Here is a 17,500-nt window from a genome sequence, read left to right as displayed (position 1 = left end):
ACTTATGATGTTTACCGGTATTCACCAAAAGCTGTTAAAACCTTAATGTACTTAAAATTTTATGAATATTCCACTCTTTATTTAGTACAAAATATAATACCTTTTTGTGTTATTTAAGCGGTTGATTCGAAGCGAGTATTGAATACATAAAAGGTCATTATGTCATCCATGGAATGTGTCGACGTTTCAACTTTCATTGGTAGAGAAATAACCACCGTACTAAACATGGCCATGGATAACGTAATTCAATTAAGTGACGCGAGTGACTACTTTGCTAGGCCTTTACTCGTGTAAAAAACCAATTAAATTTAACCGCGACTTTTAGGAAAGAAAGCTGTAAGTTGTTAAAAGTGTTATTATCATATCGTTCATACCCATAGATATCCTGATGACAGTTCCAGATTAATTAAGACCGATTAAGACCATTACGTCATCGGACATTCCTGAGAGATTTCACCTTGGCTATAAGTGATAGTGCAATAAGTTCGTGTGCAGTCGCTGTTGTCAGTTGTTGTGCTACAGATTGATCAGGTGGTTTTGTGTCTATAGTCATAGTGAATCAACAAAGACTGCTTTTGAATGTGTACTACGTTGCGACTATAGTGGTAAGAAAAGAGATAAATTTTCAAAGCGCGGTTTTAAGATCTGAAAGATCTTCTTGTTTATAGATAAAATACAGGATTATAGTCATTACCAACATTTTATTGATTCAGTTGCGAACAAAAGTTGCCAAGTTCGCCATACAATGGTTTTCTTTGTCTTTCATTTTCCTGCAATTTGATTGGTTACCCGAAACAAGCCTTGAAATCTGATTGGATGTTTTGTTTTAGTGTTCCTTTCTCATTGGCTGGGGAAATGGTGCAATTTAGAGCAAAAAATAGTGCGATTTGGGAATAAATCGCACTGCTGAGAGCCAATCAGATTGCAAGGATCAGCAGTGATTTCTAAATGGATGTAATAAAAGTGTTAAGCGTCATTATTTATTACTCCTCTGCTCTTGCATTTAAACGTTTTTCTTTCTCTTTTTGTGAAAGGGAGTGGAGACATTTTGAGTGAGAACTTTCTCCCTGGTTGGTTTCTTTTGGAAAAACACTCGGATACTGAGTGAGTTATTAAAATTATTAATTAATTCATTTAATTATTAATTCTTATTAGTGTTTATTAATTTTATGTCATTACACAAATAAACCATATTCGTAATCTCAGTATTCTGAGAAAGCTAGTTTCTTGGTGGTTGGTTATGGGAGGTGGTCCCTAACCTTGACGCAAGTGGCTTGGTGTAATTTTAAATCAATTCATGAGAATGAAACAGATGGAAATTATAATTATGGGTAAAATCAGTGAAGGGAAGGGGTGATAGGGTGAGGAAAAGTATACAGAACTGAGACCAGTTGGTTTAGGAGCAGGCTGCCATGCGGGAGGTCATGAGTTTGACTCTGGCTGGACCAACACTCAGGGTCTTTAAATAACTGAGGAGAAAGTGCTGCCTTTGTAATTACACCCGACTGAAAATGGTTAGACTTTCAAGTCTTCTCGAATGAGGGCTATAAACCATAGGCCCTTATATCTGACAATCTTTCCTGTGAATCAGCACTTTGGGACGTTAAAAAACCCAAACACTTTTCATGAAGAGTACGGGGAAGACAACAGGTGTTGTGTCAGTCTGTCCTTCTTTCAGGTACATGCGTGGGTAGGGTGGGTGAGATCAAATACAAACTTTGTTATTTTCATTTATTTTGAATTTTTTTATATGCTTTAATGATCTTTAAACAACTACTCACAATAATTTTCCGTTTACTAGTCACTTAATTGCAATAGACTTGCGGGTAGCTTAATTACAAGTTAGTATAGAATATTGTTTTATTACATATTGAAGTAAACAGGTTGTTTCTTAATGTTACCAATTTATAGCAAGCATTTCAAACAAGATACAGTCACACACATACACATACAAAAAAAAAACCAAAAAACTAAGTTACTAAATGCATATTAAAGTAATATTGAAAGTTACTTTTGAAGGTTGTTATAGTTTGATTTTTAATAGCTATTTCTTTTTTAATGTTGAGTTTTTCATGTAGAAGCATGAGAACTACATGTACATGAGAACTGTGGAACAAGAGTTTTGGGTCGTATAGCTACATGTAGCTATATCTCTGTTCCAAGTTATCAAAAACCCCATGTAGAATCCTGTTATTTGATAGAGTAAGGGATTGTTCTGTTTTGGTTGCCGACCATCTTTGAAATTTTTTCCAAAAAGCAGTAGCAGTGGAGCAGTGTAGGAACATTATGGTCTAAAGAGTGTACGTCAGATAAGCATTGGGGACATAAATTGTTACCTGTTACCTGTCACCCATAGAAAAGACCTGCCAGTCCCCAATTAGTATGCCACTTGTGGTATGCTAGAAGCTTTTACACATTAATTTAAAAATGCTTTCAATCCCAATGTGCCCTTGATAATAATATTGTTTGTTAACCCATTCACACCTCAAATGCCCTAGGATACCCCCAGTTGACGAGAAATCGTCTGCTGTTAGACAGAGTAAAATCTGTTGAGTCTCACTCCCAGGAGTCATTGGGATTAACTAGAGGGTTTGTTACTTTGTTCTTTAGGTTTCTAACTTTAAAAGGTGGCCTAAAGCATTTGAAGCATGAGGAATCCAGACGAGCAGCTGACCCCTTGGTATTCGTAAAAGAGAATGTTGGTACTTTCTTGGATGCCGTGGACACTCTGAAAAGTATCTTTTATTGTTTGCTATGAGTTACAGCATGATGTTGTTCTGCTAGCACTGTGCCAACCCTGCTTCCCCAAAGAGAATTTTTAAACTGATTTAGTTTGTGACTTCACAGATGACACCTGCTATCATCCATTTAATAATTATAATGATTGTAGTTAATGAGCCTCTCCCCTCAGTTTCTTTCAGGGCCAATGAAACACACATCTAATAATTATTATTATGAGTATTTTTAAATAAAGACAACAAAGACTCCCAACTGGCTGAAGGCAAACCATGCAGTTGGTTATTTAGAAGAGTAGCAGAGAAGTTGAACCTAGTCTACCCAGAGAAACTTCAGCTATGGTCAGATTGGGACTTGAATCAGGCAACCGTGGCACCCTTAAACCACTCCACATAGCTGCAAATGTACAGATTTGCATGTGTGGTGCTCTTGTCTCTACACCACTTCTTCTTTGCCATATAAAGGAGAACCCAAACCTTTACTAATGCTAACATTAGGCCTAAGTAACACACGCTTGATGTTTTGTATTGACTTACTGGACAACTTTGCTGTGTGAGTTCCTTAAAAACAATTTCCTGTAGGTGTTCAGCGAGACATGTTACGTGATGAGAGCAGCTGTGATGGAGGATCTATTGTTGAAAAACTGGAGTCTTTTGTGCAAGGTAACTGTTTGTGATCAAAGATTGTTTATCAACACGGAGGAGATTGATTACCTTACAGTATGGAAGGCTCATTTGTGATCATTCTCAGGTTTTCACCATATAATTATAATAAACCAGTTTTAACACTTCAACAAACTGTACTATTTGGAAGGATTGAATCTACCAACCTCTTTCCACTTAATGGTAATGTTATGATGCCAGATGGAACACCTGGTCCAATAGATGCTCAACAAGATGCACCTATGAATCTGATGTAACAGGTTACCATGGCAACAAAAGAGCCATCTAAACACAGCCTATATTTTGTCTTTAAATGCTTTTATCTCAAAACGAACTCAGCAACCCTCATATTTTATTGCTGGAGAGTGATTAGCATATAATAACTAGGATAAAACTTTCTGGAAAGTTTAAAAAATTCTCTGAAGCAGATTAATAGCCACCTTCACAATTGAAAAATTTTCTAATTCCTTCTGAATTGTTGAAACCGGTTTGAGCCACCTTAACATAGATTTCTTTTTAAGAAGATGAACTAGTCCAAAATTGCTATTCCCTGTGATAATCTGCTGTCACACAGGTGCAAGTAAAAATGCTGAGGGATTGTTTCAAGATGTCCTAGCTCGCAAAGATGATGCTGACAGAACAAGGAATGCCCTAAATGTGCTACAGAGATTTAGATTTCTCTTTAGTCTTCCACAGAGCATTGAGAGAAATATTCATCTGGTATGTGACATTTGTCCATAATTCTGTTATTGCTTTCACTTGCAGTAGTAATCTCAGAATGATTTTGTCTAATCTTATGTGCACTAACTACTATTGCACTACCATTGATCAACTTTTAATAATTAAGAGTCAATCTGTGGCAGTGCAATAGTGTTGCACACATGTGACGATTAGAGAAAAGCATTGAGATTTGCAAAAATTGTTTTTACATTTGAGCCTTTTCAGTTGTTTGACAGTTTCCCCACAACACATTGGTAATGATTCAGTAGAAATTTGACAAACTTTGGTCTTGAGTAACTTGAAAAAGTGCCGTGTCATTCCTTAATATGTTCATGCATGCAGTTTACTAACATCCCCTCTATAAAGGTTGAGTTTTGTCTTGAATCTCCCTTAATGATTTTGATCCTTCAATGTTATGCACCAGTTTTCAGTTTAGTGTTCTTTAGTAGTAATTAATAAGTAATTATTAAGTAATAATTAGTAAGTAAGTATTATTTGTTAATTAACTACTAAGCCACAACACTGGTTTAAGGAGGCTCCAACCAGTTTCAACACTTCCAAGTGACGCTTTTTTCAGAAGGATCAGAACCACAACGTTCTATCATGTTTTTTCAATATTGTGGTACCAAATGAAACACGAATTATTGCTGAACAAGGCACAGTCATTATTGTGACGTAATTTGTCACCATGGCAATGGGCAAGCCCTGTAAAAACACCCTTGATTTTGTCTTAAGTTGCTTATATCTCAAAAACTAACTAGGTGACCCCCATTTTTTATTTCTGAAGAGTAATCAGAAGGGCATGATGAAACGTTCTGCAAAGTTTTAAAAATTCTGTCAAGTGGATTCAGAGCCACCTTAATTTTGTGATTTTATTAAGGTAGCTCTGAATCCCCTAGACAGAATTTTTTTAAACTTTGCTGAAAGTTTCATCGTGGCCTTCTAATCACTGTTCAACAATAAAAAAGGGGGGGTCACCAAGTTCGTTTTTGAGTTACGAGCAACTAAATCCAAAATATAGGGTGTTTTTGCTGGGCTTTCCCGTTGCTAAGGTAACTTATTACATCGCAATAATGATCAAATGTTGTTTGGAAATAATTGGTGTTTCATATGGTACCATAACATTGCTGTTATGTGATACAGTGTTGTAGCGTTATTCATCATAAGAGTGATCTTCTGCCAATCACCAATACGATCATCTTAAAACACAGAGGGCTTCAAAACAACTGGAGTGACCTCCCCTCCCAAACTCTCTTTATCTCAAGCTCCAAAGGTTGATGTTTTGGTGGTTTTGTTGTGATGATGTTGATGTCTATGATGATGATATTATTATTATTAGTTTGATCTCACAGTCAAAGTGCATCGAGCTGAATAGTGTGTTGACTAAGATGGAGAGGGGTGAGATTGAGAAGATGGTGATCAGTGAAACTGAGTAGAATGAGTTGTTTGGAGAAAGTGATGACGAGGAAGAGTTTATTAGGATTTGATGCTAAAAGTGACCAGGGGTGTGAGTCTGGTACAGATGGTGCTGTTACAGAGTCAGAGGCTTGTGTGAAGGAAACAAGCCTGAGAGTGAGGTAGATTTCGAGATTGATGAAGGTGGAGGTGGAGAGAAGAAAGACATGGTGGTTGAGGCTATTGACAGAGGAGTCAAGGTCATTGTGGAGAAGCAGGATTGTTTGATGTTGAGGGTGATGGGTCTAAATGGTAAGGGGGAAGGTGGGTGGCATCAATGGAGAGGTCAAAGTTGTTCTGGAGAAGGTGGTTACCAGCACTTTTCTCGATCATGATGGCTTAGAGTGTTGAGCAATGAGGAGAAGGAGGTACTTCAGAAGATGAAAACAGTCTTTGGTCGTGAGGAGTGGGTTGAAGTTCCTGGTTTGAAGGCTCGATCAGGATAGGAGGAAAGTGAATAGAGAGGTGAAGGTTGTGGAAGGGCTGATTCGTAATCTTGTGAAAGATGGGATGTCGGTGTCACAGATTTGTATGTAGTCGCAGACAGGTTGGGGCTGATCGGGAAGAAGAAATGTAACAGATTCGAGAGTAGAAATCAAGGTGGCAAAGAAGGATTGAGGAGAGCATTGTGGAATGGTGGCTGGATTTAGTGAGGGTTGAAGACATGAAAAAGGGAACTGTGCTTTGGAGAAAAGTGATGGATCAGTTGAAGAGGAGGTATCAGGTTGTTGAAAAGGAGATGGTTGTGTTGACTTTGTTGTTGAAGAGGAAGATCCAGTCTGGGAGCACGAAAAGTTGGCAGTTTGTAGACAACTGTACAAAGGCTTCACTGAACACCTTGTTCAAGAATAACCCACATCAGTTGGAATTGGCCGACCTAAGCACCAAGTGCATGGGAGGCAACAAGGTTCTTGAGTGGTATATGGTTGGTGGAGAAGAGGCATAATGAGGACACTAGTTGGATGGATGAGGTGAGGGACAAGATGGGTAGTGGGGAGAAGCAAGATCCAGGAAGTGAAGATTAGTATGGAGGATGTGGAGATTGGAATTCAGAGGATGGCCAATTGAAAGGCTTCAGGTCCAGTTGGTGTAAGGGGGTTTTGATTGTTACATGGGTTCATTTGGGGGCATTTTCAGAGTTGTTTGGGCAGTGGGGAGGTGCCAGATTGGATGGTAAAGAGTTAATGCAAAATCATCACACCGAGGGAACAGTGGCTTACAACTACAGACGAATTGTGTGTTTGCTGTTGATGTGGAAGCTACTCACTGGGATCTTGGTGGAGAAATTATATTATGGACATTTGCAGGGTAATAGCTTGTTTCCAGATGAGCAGACGAGGTGTAGGAAGAGGTCACAGGGTATGAAGGATCAGTTGTTGATAGGTAAGGCAGTGTTAAGGGACGTTTGGGTGAAGAAAACGTGTTTGGCAATGGGTGGATAGATTATCAGAAGGCCTATGATATAGTGCCGCATTTGTGGATTGTTGAAATGTTGAAAACAGTAAAGGTGGCTGACAGCTTGAAAGGTTTATGTAAAAATAAAAGGTGAAGGGCAGCAGCCAGGGTGGAGAAGAAACGATCTCTGGGTAAAATGATTGAAAAACTACGAGCTTTCGACTTCCCGAACTGCCGTCTTTGACGGGTAAAATGAATGATAAGAAAGCAATGAGAAAATTTGAATAAAAAGCGTGAATTGCGAAATAATAAAAATGTAAATGGTTATGAATGTTTGTTAAAAAGAATTGTATTGCCCTGGTAACGGGCGAGAATTGCTATCTGCGTTAGATGTCACTCTGGTATGCCACACTTCTAATGTTTTTCTGGTTCTAAAAGTGCTGTTACCTGGGCAATGCAACATTCTTTTTAACAAACATTCATAACCATTTACATTTATATTATTTTGCAATTCATGTTCTCTATTCAAATTTTCTCATTGCTTTCTTATCATTCATTTTACCCGTCGAAGACTGCAGTTCAGGCAGTCAAAAGCTCGTAGTTTTTCAATCATTTTAGCCAGAGATGGTTTTTTAAATTTAAACTTGAAAGGTTTGTTGTGTGGTAGTATAAGTGATTAGTTAACTCTGTTGTAATCAAATGGGGAGGTGTTGGGTGAAGTGGGGATCAAACATGGTTATTTGTTCTTGTGATTTTCTCTTTCACCATGTTGTTGAAAAGGAAAAACACTGGGTACAAGCTAAGGAAGGATCGAGGATTGATCAGTCTATTTGTTTGTTTTTTTTTTTTTAATGGATGATTTGGAGCTGTACGGAAGGTCTGAAGAGGAGCTGGAAAGTTTGCTTAATGTTGTGTGGGTTTTTTACAGGACGTAAGGATAAAGTTTGGGCTCAGGACCAGTGTGCAGTGTTGGTGTTGAAGCAGGGGTTATCGGTTTTTTGTGAAGGAATTGTGTTGCTTGATGGTCAGGTGATGGGTGAGGTTGATGAGAATGAGCTTAAGTTCTTGGGTGTGTTTGAGGTTATGGATATAATGCAGAAGGAGACAGGAGTATTTGAGGAGGGTGAAACTGGTGATTTCGGGTTTTGTTACGGTGATGTATATGTGGGCTATAGGTGTGATGAGGTACAGTCCAGGGATTTTACACTGGAGTGATAAGGAACTAAGGGTGATGGATGTGAAGATGAGGAAGAGTTGATGATGTTTGGGGGTGGCACAAAAAGGGGAGTGTAGTGAGGTTGCACATGAAGAGGAAGGAGGGATCGAGCAGTGTGTGTACTGTACTTTTCTGACTCCTTGTTTTGAATTCTTGTGTGAAATGAGCATGCTATGGCAATTAATATTGTGTACAGTAATCCGTACCCTTTTTTTTAACCACTGCTAATAATATTATTGTTGACCTTATATTATTATTGTTATTATTATTATTATTATTTATTATTATTATTGTCATTGTCATGAAAAGGAAAGGAAAGGAACTTTATTTCAGTGTCTAATCGTTCTAGTGCTGGAGCACTAATTGGGGACACTGTAAACTGAAATTAACAATTAACACAAATCAAGTCAAATGTTGGTTTTTGAGGAGAGGGGAAACTGGAGTACCCGGAGAAAACCTCTCGGTGCAGAGTAGAGAACCAACAAACTCAACCCACACATGATGCCGGATCTAGGAATCGAACCCGGGCCACATTGGTGTGAGGCGAATGCTCTCACCACTGCGCCATCCCTGCACCAGAGGGATTTGTTTAAAGTTTAACATAAAACCGCAAATTAAATAGAATGGGTAGTGTCCGTGGTGTAGTGACAGAGAATTCTTAAAGTACCTTCACCTTTGCATACCATAAAGGAGCTCTTTAAAAAATCAATAGTTCCATTCATAAATATTGTATTATTATCATTGTACATCTTTATTCTGCAGGGAGAATATGAGATGGTAATAAGTGATTATGGAAGAGCAAAGTCATTATTTGCAGGAACAGACATTAAAATTTTTAAAAGAGGTGCAATTTATGAACATTTCATTAATTTTGTTCCTCTATCTAATTAATAAATTTGCTATTTTGGTTTTAAGTTTCAACGGTTGAATGTTGGTGGTATAACTGATCTTTTTATCGTGTTAATGTGACTAATTGAAATTAAAATCTCTCATTTGATCAAAAACTTAAAGTGCTACTGTGACGAAATTTGAATCTTCCCTATCGAAGCCATTTTGGCACATAAACACGTAGTCTGTACGAGAAGAAGAATGATGTTTACCATTTTCAAATATCTCTTTTTGTTCTGGAGATAATCAAGTTTTTCTAATATGCAAATTAGCCAAGTGATGACGTCATAAACCCTACCAAATTTTGATCAAGTATGATGGAGAAAGATATCTCAGCCAATTTGTATCAGAAATACTTGGTTCTTTGCACTAAGATTCTAGTAGATGTGTTCCACAATATGAGCATACCATTTTTGTTACCATGGCAACATACTGGGTTCCAGACTTCCCTGATATTAAAAGCTTTTCAGACCACCTTTGGCGTTCTGTTTTGATATTTGCAAATGGTGCCTCATCTGCATGATCCTGTCAGCATATAAAGATGTTAGGTCGAGTTTGTGGCCTTGGTAAATGTATTTCTAGCCTGAGATCACCAAAATATTGAAATCAGGTTGGAGGGGACTGGAAAAGAGTGAGTCGCCATGGGAACCAATTTCTTTACAGTCGTAGGTGTGTTGCCTTCAGAACTATCAGCTCACCAAGTTTCAATGGTCTCTGTTGCAAATTGACCGAGATAGCTCTATTTATATTCTTGATGTTCTATTGGGTTGGGTGAATGACGTCATCAGCCTTCTCATTTGCATATTTAACACATTTTTCAAACTTAAATATCTCTGGAACCAATGCAGATATTTCCAAACGGTAAACAGCGTTTTTAATGTTTCATGGTACTCTATGTGATAAACCAAAAAACTCAAGGTAGCACTTTAAGTAAGATAAATTAGACCGTGGGGTAATCCAGGAATGTACATGTCATTTTTTGGTCATTCCTTTGTTGTCTCTATAATGTCATGTCTCTTTGTCAATAATATTGTAAGACATTTTTTTTTAGCTTTCCCCCACCTCAGTGAGTTGAGACTCTCTTCTAAAAGTCTATAGGAGCCTTGTGGGGTCTCAAGGATAATAAAATAGGGTTAGCCATGACCATAATATTGTCCTGCTATACTTCTAGGACTAAAATTTGTTGAAATGGACATTGTTGCTGTGGCAGCTGAGCGTCTGAGCTCCGTTGTAGAGCATCTCAACTAGTGATCAGAAAGTTGATGAATCTCTCTCATTTTTTCAATTACCAGTATCCCCAAAGTTAAAATAGCTGCACATTTCTTCATATATGAATAGTTGTAGTAAACTTAAGTCTTATTCATTACAAAGTTAGTTGTTGTTTCTTTGTTCTTTAATGCATGGTTTGTATTCTACAACACTGCTTTTCTTTCAGTATTACAAGAAGTTGAAGCAAAGATAGAAGGCCTCCGGCAACATCTTAAACAAAAACTAGCTGAACTGCCATCACCATTGGAAGACCAGAAGAAGCTTATCAGGTACTCTAAACGAAAGCCTCTGGAACTTTTTCTGAAAACAAAAACATTGTTGAATCGAACGTTTTACATTTTATTGCTAACTTTTAGTTAAGTCAATATTTACCTCACTTGGATGTGAGTTATTTTTGAGACACTGTAGTGAATTTTGGTCTAAATTTACTCTTGGTTTAATATGTTTAACATTTTCAAGCTACTTTTTTGTGATTTATTGTTGCATATTATGGTAATGCATGTTGGACAAGTTATCTTGATATTTCTTTGTTCAGGTATCTTGTAGATTTGGACTACCAAGGGGACCCTGCTTGGGAGTGCATTGTTAATCAGAAGGACTGGCTTCACAAATTACTTACTTGCTGCCAGGATGATCATAAAGCTAAGGGTGAGTATCTGACCAATAAATTTAATATGTAGCAGACAAGCTTAGTAAAGGACTTTTACCGCCAAATCCCAGCCAAAACAGATTGACGAAGCGCTATTGAGCATCCCTTATTGCCAAGTGGTCCTTCTCCTCCCAATTTTTTTTTTTTTCGGGTGCCTGATTTCCCAGATTTTAAATTCTTCAAAATTTCTCTTTACTGCAATCACAACTCTTGATCCCCTTTTTCAAAAATCACTTTTTAGCAGGTAAGAAGAGTGTCTTTTAATGTATAAATTTATAACTTCTTTCCGTCATAGACTCTGTTCCTTTACTTCAAGTTGATGCATCCAAGGTTGATTTAGATATCAGAGCCTCGAGAAGTGTCAGCTCCTTGGGTTTGTAAACTTACTTGAGATGCTGTATGTTGTTACAGCAAACCATAATTTTTGGTGCTGTTTGCTGCAATAGTGATCATGGTAACGTCCAAATTCACTTGTAACTCCGTTGCCCAATCACCATGAAATACTTTGACCTAGTACAGAAAAATTTGGTTTTATCAACGGAGTTGATAATGTAAATTGACCACGGTACAGGGATTCAAAAAGCTAACGTTTCGAGCGTTAGCCTTTCGTCACATAGAATCGAGGAATTATGAGTTTTGTGTAGTTTTTATACTGGAGTAGGAGCTACTCTATTGGTGGTAACATGGCAACGTGAAAAATAGGAGTACATTAGTTATTAAACTAAAAAGTTGCCTACGTTTTTGTCGCGTTTGAATGAAATTAGTGGAGGTTGCTAAAAGATTCTACCAGTCTCGGCATCATTTTGGAGTAATTTAAAGTTATTAAGAATGATACTTTGGGCTGCGTGATTACGAGGATGGAAAGTGAGGGTGAATGGAATTCTGTCATTATCTTTTTGTGACGTTTGTAGTGATGACTGTCGATCAAATTGTTGGGCACGATGATGGCCCGCTTTGACCACAGAGACAGGATAGCCACGTTTTTCGAAGAACTGGGACATCTCATCTGATTTGCTGGAAAAATCGGAGTCATCACTACATAGACGTCGAAGTCTAAGAAATTGAGAATAAGGAATGGAGTTCTTGACATGTGATGGATGTGACGATGAATACAACAAAGAACTGTGAGAATCTGTAGGTTTGTAGTGCACACGGTTACATAAAACGTTGCCACTGATAGAAACTTTGATATGTACGAAAGCCAATGAAGTTTCCGAAATTTCCCAGGTATATTTAAGAGCTGGATAAAAGGAATTAACCGCGCAGGTTATAAATTGATGGCCGATGCAGTCGTCAATGTAGCGGCCGTAGAGTTCAGGTTTGGGGCCGTTGTACTGATTAATTTTACTGATTAAAACCCTTTGACGCCCAAACCGGCCTAAACCGACCGTCTAACTCCAGACGATTTTACTCGTCAATGGGGAACCCCTGGGAGTCAATGGGTTAATCACTCACTGAAAAACTATGTCCCCATTAATTGCACTGATTTTTTTAATCAGTACAACGGCCCCAAACCTGAACTCTACGGTCGCTACATTGACGACTGCATCGGCGCTATTTCATCCAGCGGTTTACCCATCCAGGAGAGAAGAACTTGATCATCGTCACATCCATCACATGTCAAGAACTCCATTCCTTGTTTTCAATTTCTTAGACTTCGACGTCTATGTAGTGATGACTTCGATTTTTCCATCAAATCAGAGGAGGGAGATGTGCCAGTTTTTCGAAAAACGTGGCTATCTTGTCTGTGTGGTCAAAGCGGGCCACCATCGTGCCCAACAATTTGATCGACAGTCATCGCTACAAACGTCCCAAAAAGATAAGAATGACAGAATTCCATTCACCCTCACTTTCCATCCTCGTAATCACGCAGTCCAAAGTATTATTCTTAATAACTTTAAATTACCCCCACTAACTTCATTCAAACGCGACAAAAACGCAGGCAACTTTTTAGTTGTAAGCGCACACAAAACTAACGAGCAACCCGGCACTTTTAACCTCCTCTTAACACTAGCAAAATATTGGGACCAAAGCGATCTGTTAAAATCACCGATCGTTTCACATGTACCTCCGCAAATGTCATTTATTACATAACCTGTACGTTATGTAATAAACTATACATTGGGGAGACAGGTAGACGACTAGGCGACCGATTCCGCGAACACCTTCGCGATGTCGAGAAGAATGACAAGGGTGCATCTAAACCATTCGCTTGTCACTTTAATCTCCCTCACCACTCCAAACAACACATGGCTATCTGCGGCCTTTCCCTACATCGAGGTACTACGGAAAGCCGCAAGAATCTGGAACAAGAATTCATCTTCCAAATCGGCTCCCTTAATCCCCTCGGTATTAACAAACGCTTTTCATTTAACTATTGTATTCCTATTTTTCACGTTGCCATGTTACCACCAATAGCGTAGCTCCTACTCTACTATAAAAACTACACGTAACCCACAATTCCTCGATTCGCTCTGACCACGGGCTAACGCTCGAAACGTCAGCTTTTAATAATCTCTGTACGGTGGCCAATTTACATCATCAACTCCGTTGATAAAACCAATTTTTTGTGTTCTACTTCCCCACCGACGCAGTATCACAGTTTCTTTAGCAACTACCCCCTTTAGTTACTTTGATCTAGTCCTACTGGGTTTCCCCAAGGTAGTACAAATAGACAAACTTTCCACAATTACTTGTTATTCCACTTGCCTGCGAATGCGTACATACCTCATACACTTTCTTTGTGTCGTTCACTCACGTTAGCAAAATTCGTCGTCACATAATGTTCGCCTGTTAGTGTTTAAGCTTCGTTTCATACGTGCAAGTATTACGTGTTATTCTAGGATCTTATCGCAGTGAATCTCTTGGAATTCTGGGAGTGACATCACCACCGAGTAAGACGTCATCATCAGAGCAAAACAGTAAGTTGAACAGTAAGGTGAATTTGTACACCTCTCACAACATACGTTACTAGAACTGCAGCTGGTTTTAAAGTGCCCCTAACCCCAAAATATGTTTTTCGCTAAAATGAATCTTTGCACCAGTTCGAAACGCATTGCGGCCATTTTTTCATTTTTCTAACAAATCCTGCCATTTTATAGGCTTCGAAAGTTGCGAAAATCCAAGCATCTTTTGTTCACGACCGAGTCAGAGGGGGAGTGGGTCTATTCCTGTTTTGACGTCAAAAACTGATTTACATTGCATTAACTCTTTGTAAAAATGCATACAAAGTAGATTGTGACGTCAAATGAGAAATAGACCCACTCCTCTTCGGACTCGGTCGTGAACAAAAGATGCTTGGATTTTCGCAACTTTCGAAGCCTATAAAATGGCAGGATTTGTTAGAAAAAGGAAAAAATGGTCGCAATGCGTCTCCAACAGGTGCAAAGATTCATTTTAGCGAAAAAAATATATTGGGGTTAGGGGCACTTTAAAGTAATGGAGTGGGAATCGCCATTGTTCAATTTTCTGAGACTGCGCAGAGTAGCCGCAAATCCAAGATTTGTGGACTTCTACGATCTCAACCCCAGAGCTGTTCGACTGAGGGAGAGAAGAGACATGACTGCGCATGCGTGTGACTGAGGTATGACTGAGAAAGAGTCGGGTCTTGACGAAGACTGAATCAATCACTACCTCTGGGGACTAAAATGGATTTTCTGTCTTTGTTTGAGGACAGGCGGAAACTTGTATTCGTACCGTGTTTTTTTCTTTGTATTCGAAGCTACTTCAGCCTGGCAGACCGTGGTTACTTGAAAAAAACAAGAACTTTTATCCAACCAATGCATATCTCCCGATTTGCCACTACACTGTAATAGTTATAGGTGTAAATGTGGATCTGTGCATCGGTAAGTTCTCAAATTGCGCCTACAGCTTGTGCAATTTTTGGTCTGCATGGTCTTTCCCGAAGCCGCCTGGCCACCTTATTGGCAAGAGGCTAGCACAAGCACGAGGCAGTCAACTTGTCCCAGTGTCCAGCGGCTAAGACGTCCGGGCAACTCCCGGATGAGATTAAGCCTGGACCTCGATTATTATGACAATATATTCTTTCATTTAGGGCCTAAAACGGCTAAAAATTTATAGATGCGCATCATTCTGTAGAATCCTTACGACCTTACCTCATTCAGTATCTTCCTTGTTGCATGTGTTTTGTAAACTTTAAACTATGTATTTACATGGCTTGTTTCAGCGAAAGGTGGAACTTGTGTCCCGCAAAGGGTGTTGTTTGTAGAAGAACTGTCTGAATTATTGACAGAAAGCTTACCAGACCTCTGGAAACTTGGCCAGGCGTATTTCAATGGAGCTCTTGTAACTGATGTATGTATTTACCTACACCTTTGTTGTTGAAAAGATGATATTTTTTCAATGGTGACTCTAGAATACTCGGAAAAATCCAAGTGCTCGTTTGAATGAGTCGAACCTATAACCTTCCGATTACTGGTTCGGATGCTCTTGTTACTGTTTTCTTACACAGTTCATTTCTATCTTTCAACATCATTTTTCACCTTACTGGTTAAAGCCTCTTATTGGAGCAGTCAAAAGCCGGTTTTCACATTTCGATCAAAGACTAGTGCAAGTATTTTGAGGAAAATAGTTTTTTTTTTGTTTTTCTTAGTCAAGCGGAACTTCGAAGCTACTCAACCCCACTGCTCAGAAACAAAAGACATTTGAGGTCAGTGAGCTGATTAATTAAAACAACCCTCACGATACTTCAGCCAACAAAGCAGTAGAAACAAGAGGAACCGTAGTTATTGTTGTGTTTTTTATTTTTAAGGAAATGGTACATGACGTGGCGTCATTGTATGCGGATCTTATTAAAGCTGCATTTTTTCCAAACTCGGTATCAGCGCTCATTGATGCCAGTAAAGACAAACAACACTATTGGCACACTCCTGTGGACGGTATGGGTGCATGGCTCCCTTCCTGTGTCCGATATGTCAGGTAAACATAAGTATTTCGTGGCAAGACTGCATGTTTTCCAAGGACAACATATTCATAATTAATAGCAATTACACAGGTAATCACAATCATTTCATAGTCTTTGAGTAGGTTCCCATAAGTGTCAAACATTCGATAAAGTCGAGTCGTCTGGCCCGTTATCTCACGCGAATCAACTGAGCTCAGTCGTCCAAGCTAAATAAAATTGCTTACAGCCCTAAGCAATTCGATCACTTCAATGAAATCATGAACGGTAACGGGAGCCTGACAAATGAAGGCAACTCGTCTCCATGAAAGAATATTTGACTCCTTTGTAAAATTGGCCAGTGTTGTCTTTGTTTTGGCATTCATTTAACGAGAATTTTAAGTTCTCGAAGCTTAATAACTCCAAAAATAGCAGTGGCTTTCTTTGTTTGTGATAGATCGTGTATGGAGTCCCTTCAAAAGCTTTCTCTACCACCAGAAACTTTGGACCGTGTTAAACAGCTAACCGGTGATCTTAGGCTACTTTGTGCTAAAGAGGTTTTCAAAGAAGCAATAGAAGGTAAAATCAACACTCAAATCCACGCTCAAATCTTCATCACATCACATCTCACCTATGATTGGGTGATTCCCAACATATGGATAGATAGAGTCGAAATGACGTGGAATTCTTTTCACTTAGATATCAAGTCCTTGCATTGCAACGAGATCTGGTGTTTAGACAACCAGGAAGGTGTCGGTCGGATAACAAACTTGGTGCGTGAGTAAAAATTGTAGTACACTTTAAAAAATACAGTGGTAATTACAATGGCATTGCCAATTCAGTAATGTTGCTCATTCGAGGATACATTTCATGGTGTAACAATGATGACGTTGGGCCACAAGTCAGTCATAAAACAGACATAGATGTTATTGGAGAGACACCACTGAGCATTGTCAATATGCACCATGTGATGTGATAAAAAAGTCACTTCTTATAAACGTAAGGCTCCGAAATTATCTTCTGATAGGCTATATCCGGGTAATTACTCTACATCTCACAATTGTAGCTCATGCGTGCGTAAGTTACGTAGAAGTGTGACTGTCAGTTTAAGTTTTTGCTGTTTAGAACAGTTTAGTCTGTTTTATAGCCCCAAGTATTATTTCATATTAAATCTTCTCTACCAACTATGTATTCCCTTCTTATCTTCTTGCTACGCTTCAGCCGTTGATGTTTGAAAATATTGTCATGGAAAATCTTCATATGCTTCGTGAACTGGCCAAGAATGCAGATACTGAGAAGAGAAAGGTAGACTCAACTGGGCAAATAAAATACCCTTAAGGTGGCTTACTATAGTTATCCGAAGAAAAAATATCAAAATTTTGAAATCTGTGAAATTAAAGCAAAATGATGTCTCTTGTGAAGTGTTGGTCACTGCAATTGATGTAAAATGTAATTTACCTAACAAATAAATACAAATCAGGGGAAAACGCTTATTATTAAAAACTGAATTACGGATATCACATTTCCAGCATTTTCATTGGCTCGCCGGACACAGGTTATCAGCTCATATACCTGCACTACCAAATATGGTCAATGAACACAGCAGCAAA

General features: G+C 38.7%; 1 protein-coding gene across 2 annotated transcripts in view; it reads left to right on the top strand.

The window, feature by feature from the left end:
• Nucleotides 1-17,500, top strand: part of LOC137999104 (exocyst complex component 2-like) — a 52,874-nt gene that overhangs the window by 15,783 nt on the left and 19,591 nt on the right. The window contains exons 5-19 of one of the 2 annotated variants that reach the window (XM_068844942.1): nt 1,035-1,104; nt 2,611-2,735; nt 3,318-3,398; nt 3,973-4,118; nt 8,947-9,028; nt 10,508-10,610; nt 10,877-10,989; nt 11,286-11,363; nt 13,834-13,911; nt 15,177-15,304; nt 15,603-15,659; nt 15,762-15,928; nt 16,348-16,469; nt 16,590-16,663; nt 17,112-17,195. In XM_068844942.1, the coding sequence (XP_068701043.1) occupies nt 1,035-1,104; nt 2,611-2,735; nt 3,318-3,398; nt 3,973-4,118; nt 8,947-9,028; nt 10,508-10,610; nt 10,877-10,989; nt 11,286-11,363; nt 13,834-13,911; nt 15,177-15,304; nt 15,603-15,659; nt 15,762-15,928; nt 16,348-16,469; nt 16,590-16,663; nt 17,112-17,195 (1,508 nt within the window). The remainder of the gene's footprint in view (nt 1-1,034; nt 1,105-2,610; nt 2,736-3,317; nt 3,399-3,972; nt 4,119-8,946; nt 9,029-10,507; nt 10,611-10,876; nt 10,990-11,285; nt 11,364-13,833; nt 13,912-15,176; nt 15,305-15,602; nt 15,660-15,761; nt 15,929-16,347; nt 16,470-16,589; nt 16,664-17,111; nt 17,196-17,500) is intronic. The other variant, XM_068844949.1, reaches the window with a different exon arrangement.

Source organism: Montipora foliosa, chromosome 1, assembly GCF_036669935.1.
Source record: "Montipora foliosa isolate CH-2021 chromosome 1, ASM3666993v2, whole genome shotgun sequence".
Taxonomy (NCBI): domain Eukaryota; kingdom Metazoa; phylum Cnidaria; class Anthozoa; order Scleractinia; family Acroporidae; genus Montipora; species Montipora foliosa.
The sequence above is the reverse complement of the archived record's forward strand: the minus strand, read 5'-3'. Positions and strand labels throughout refer to the sequence as shown.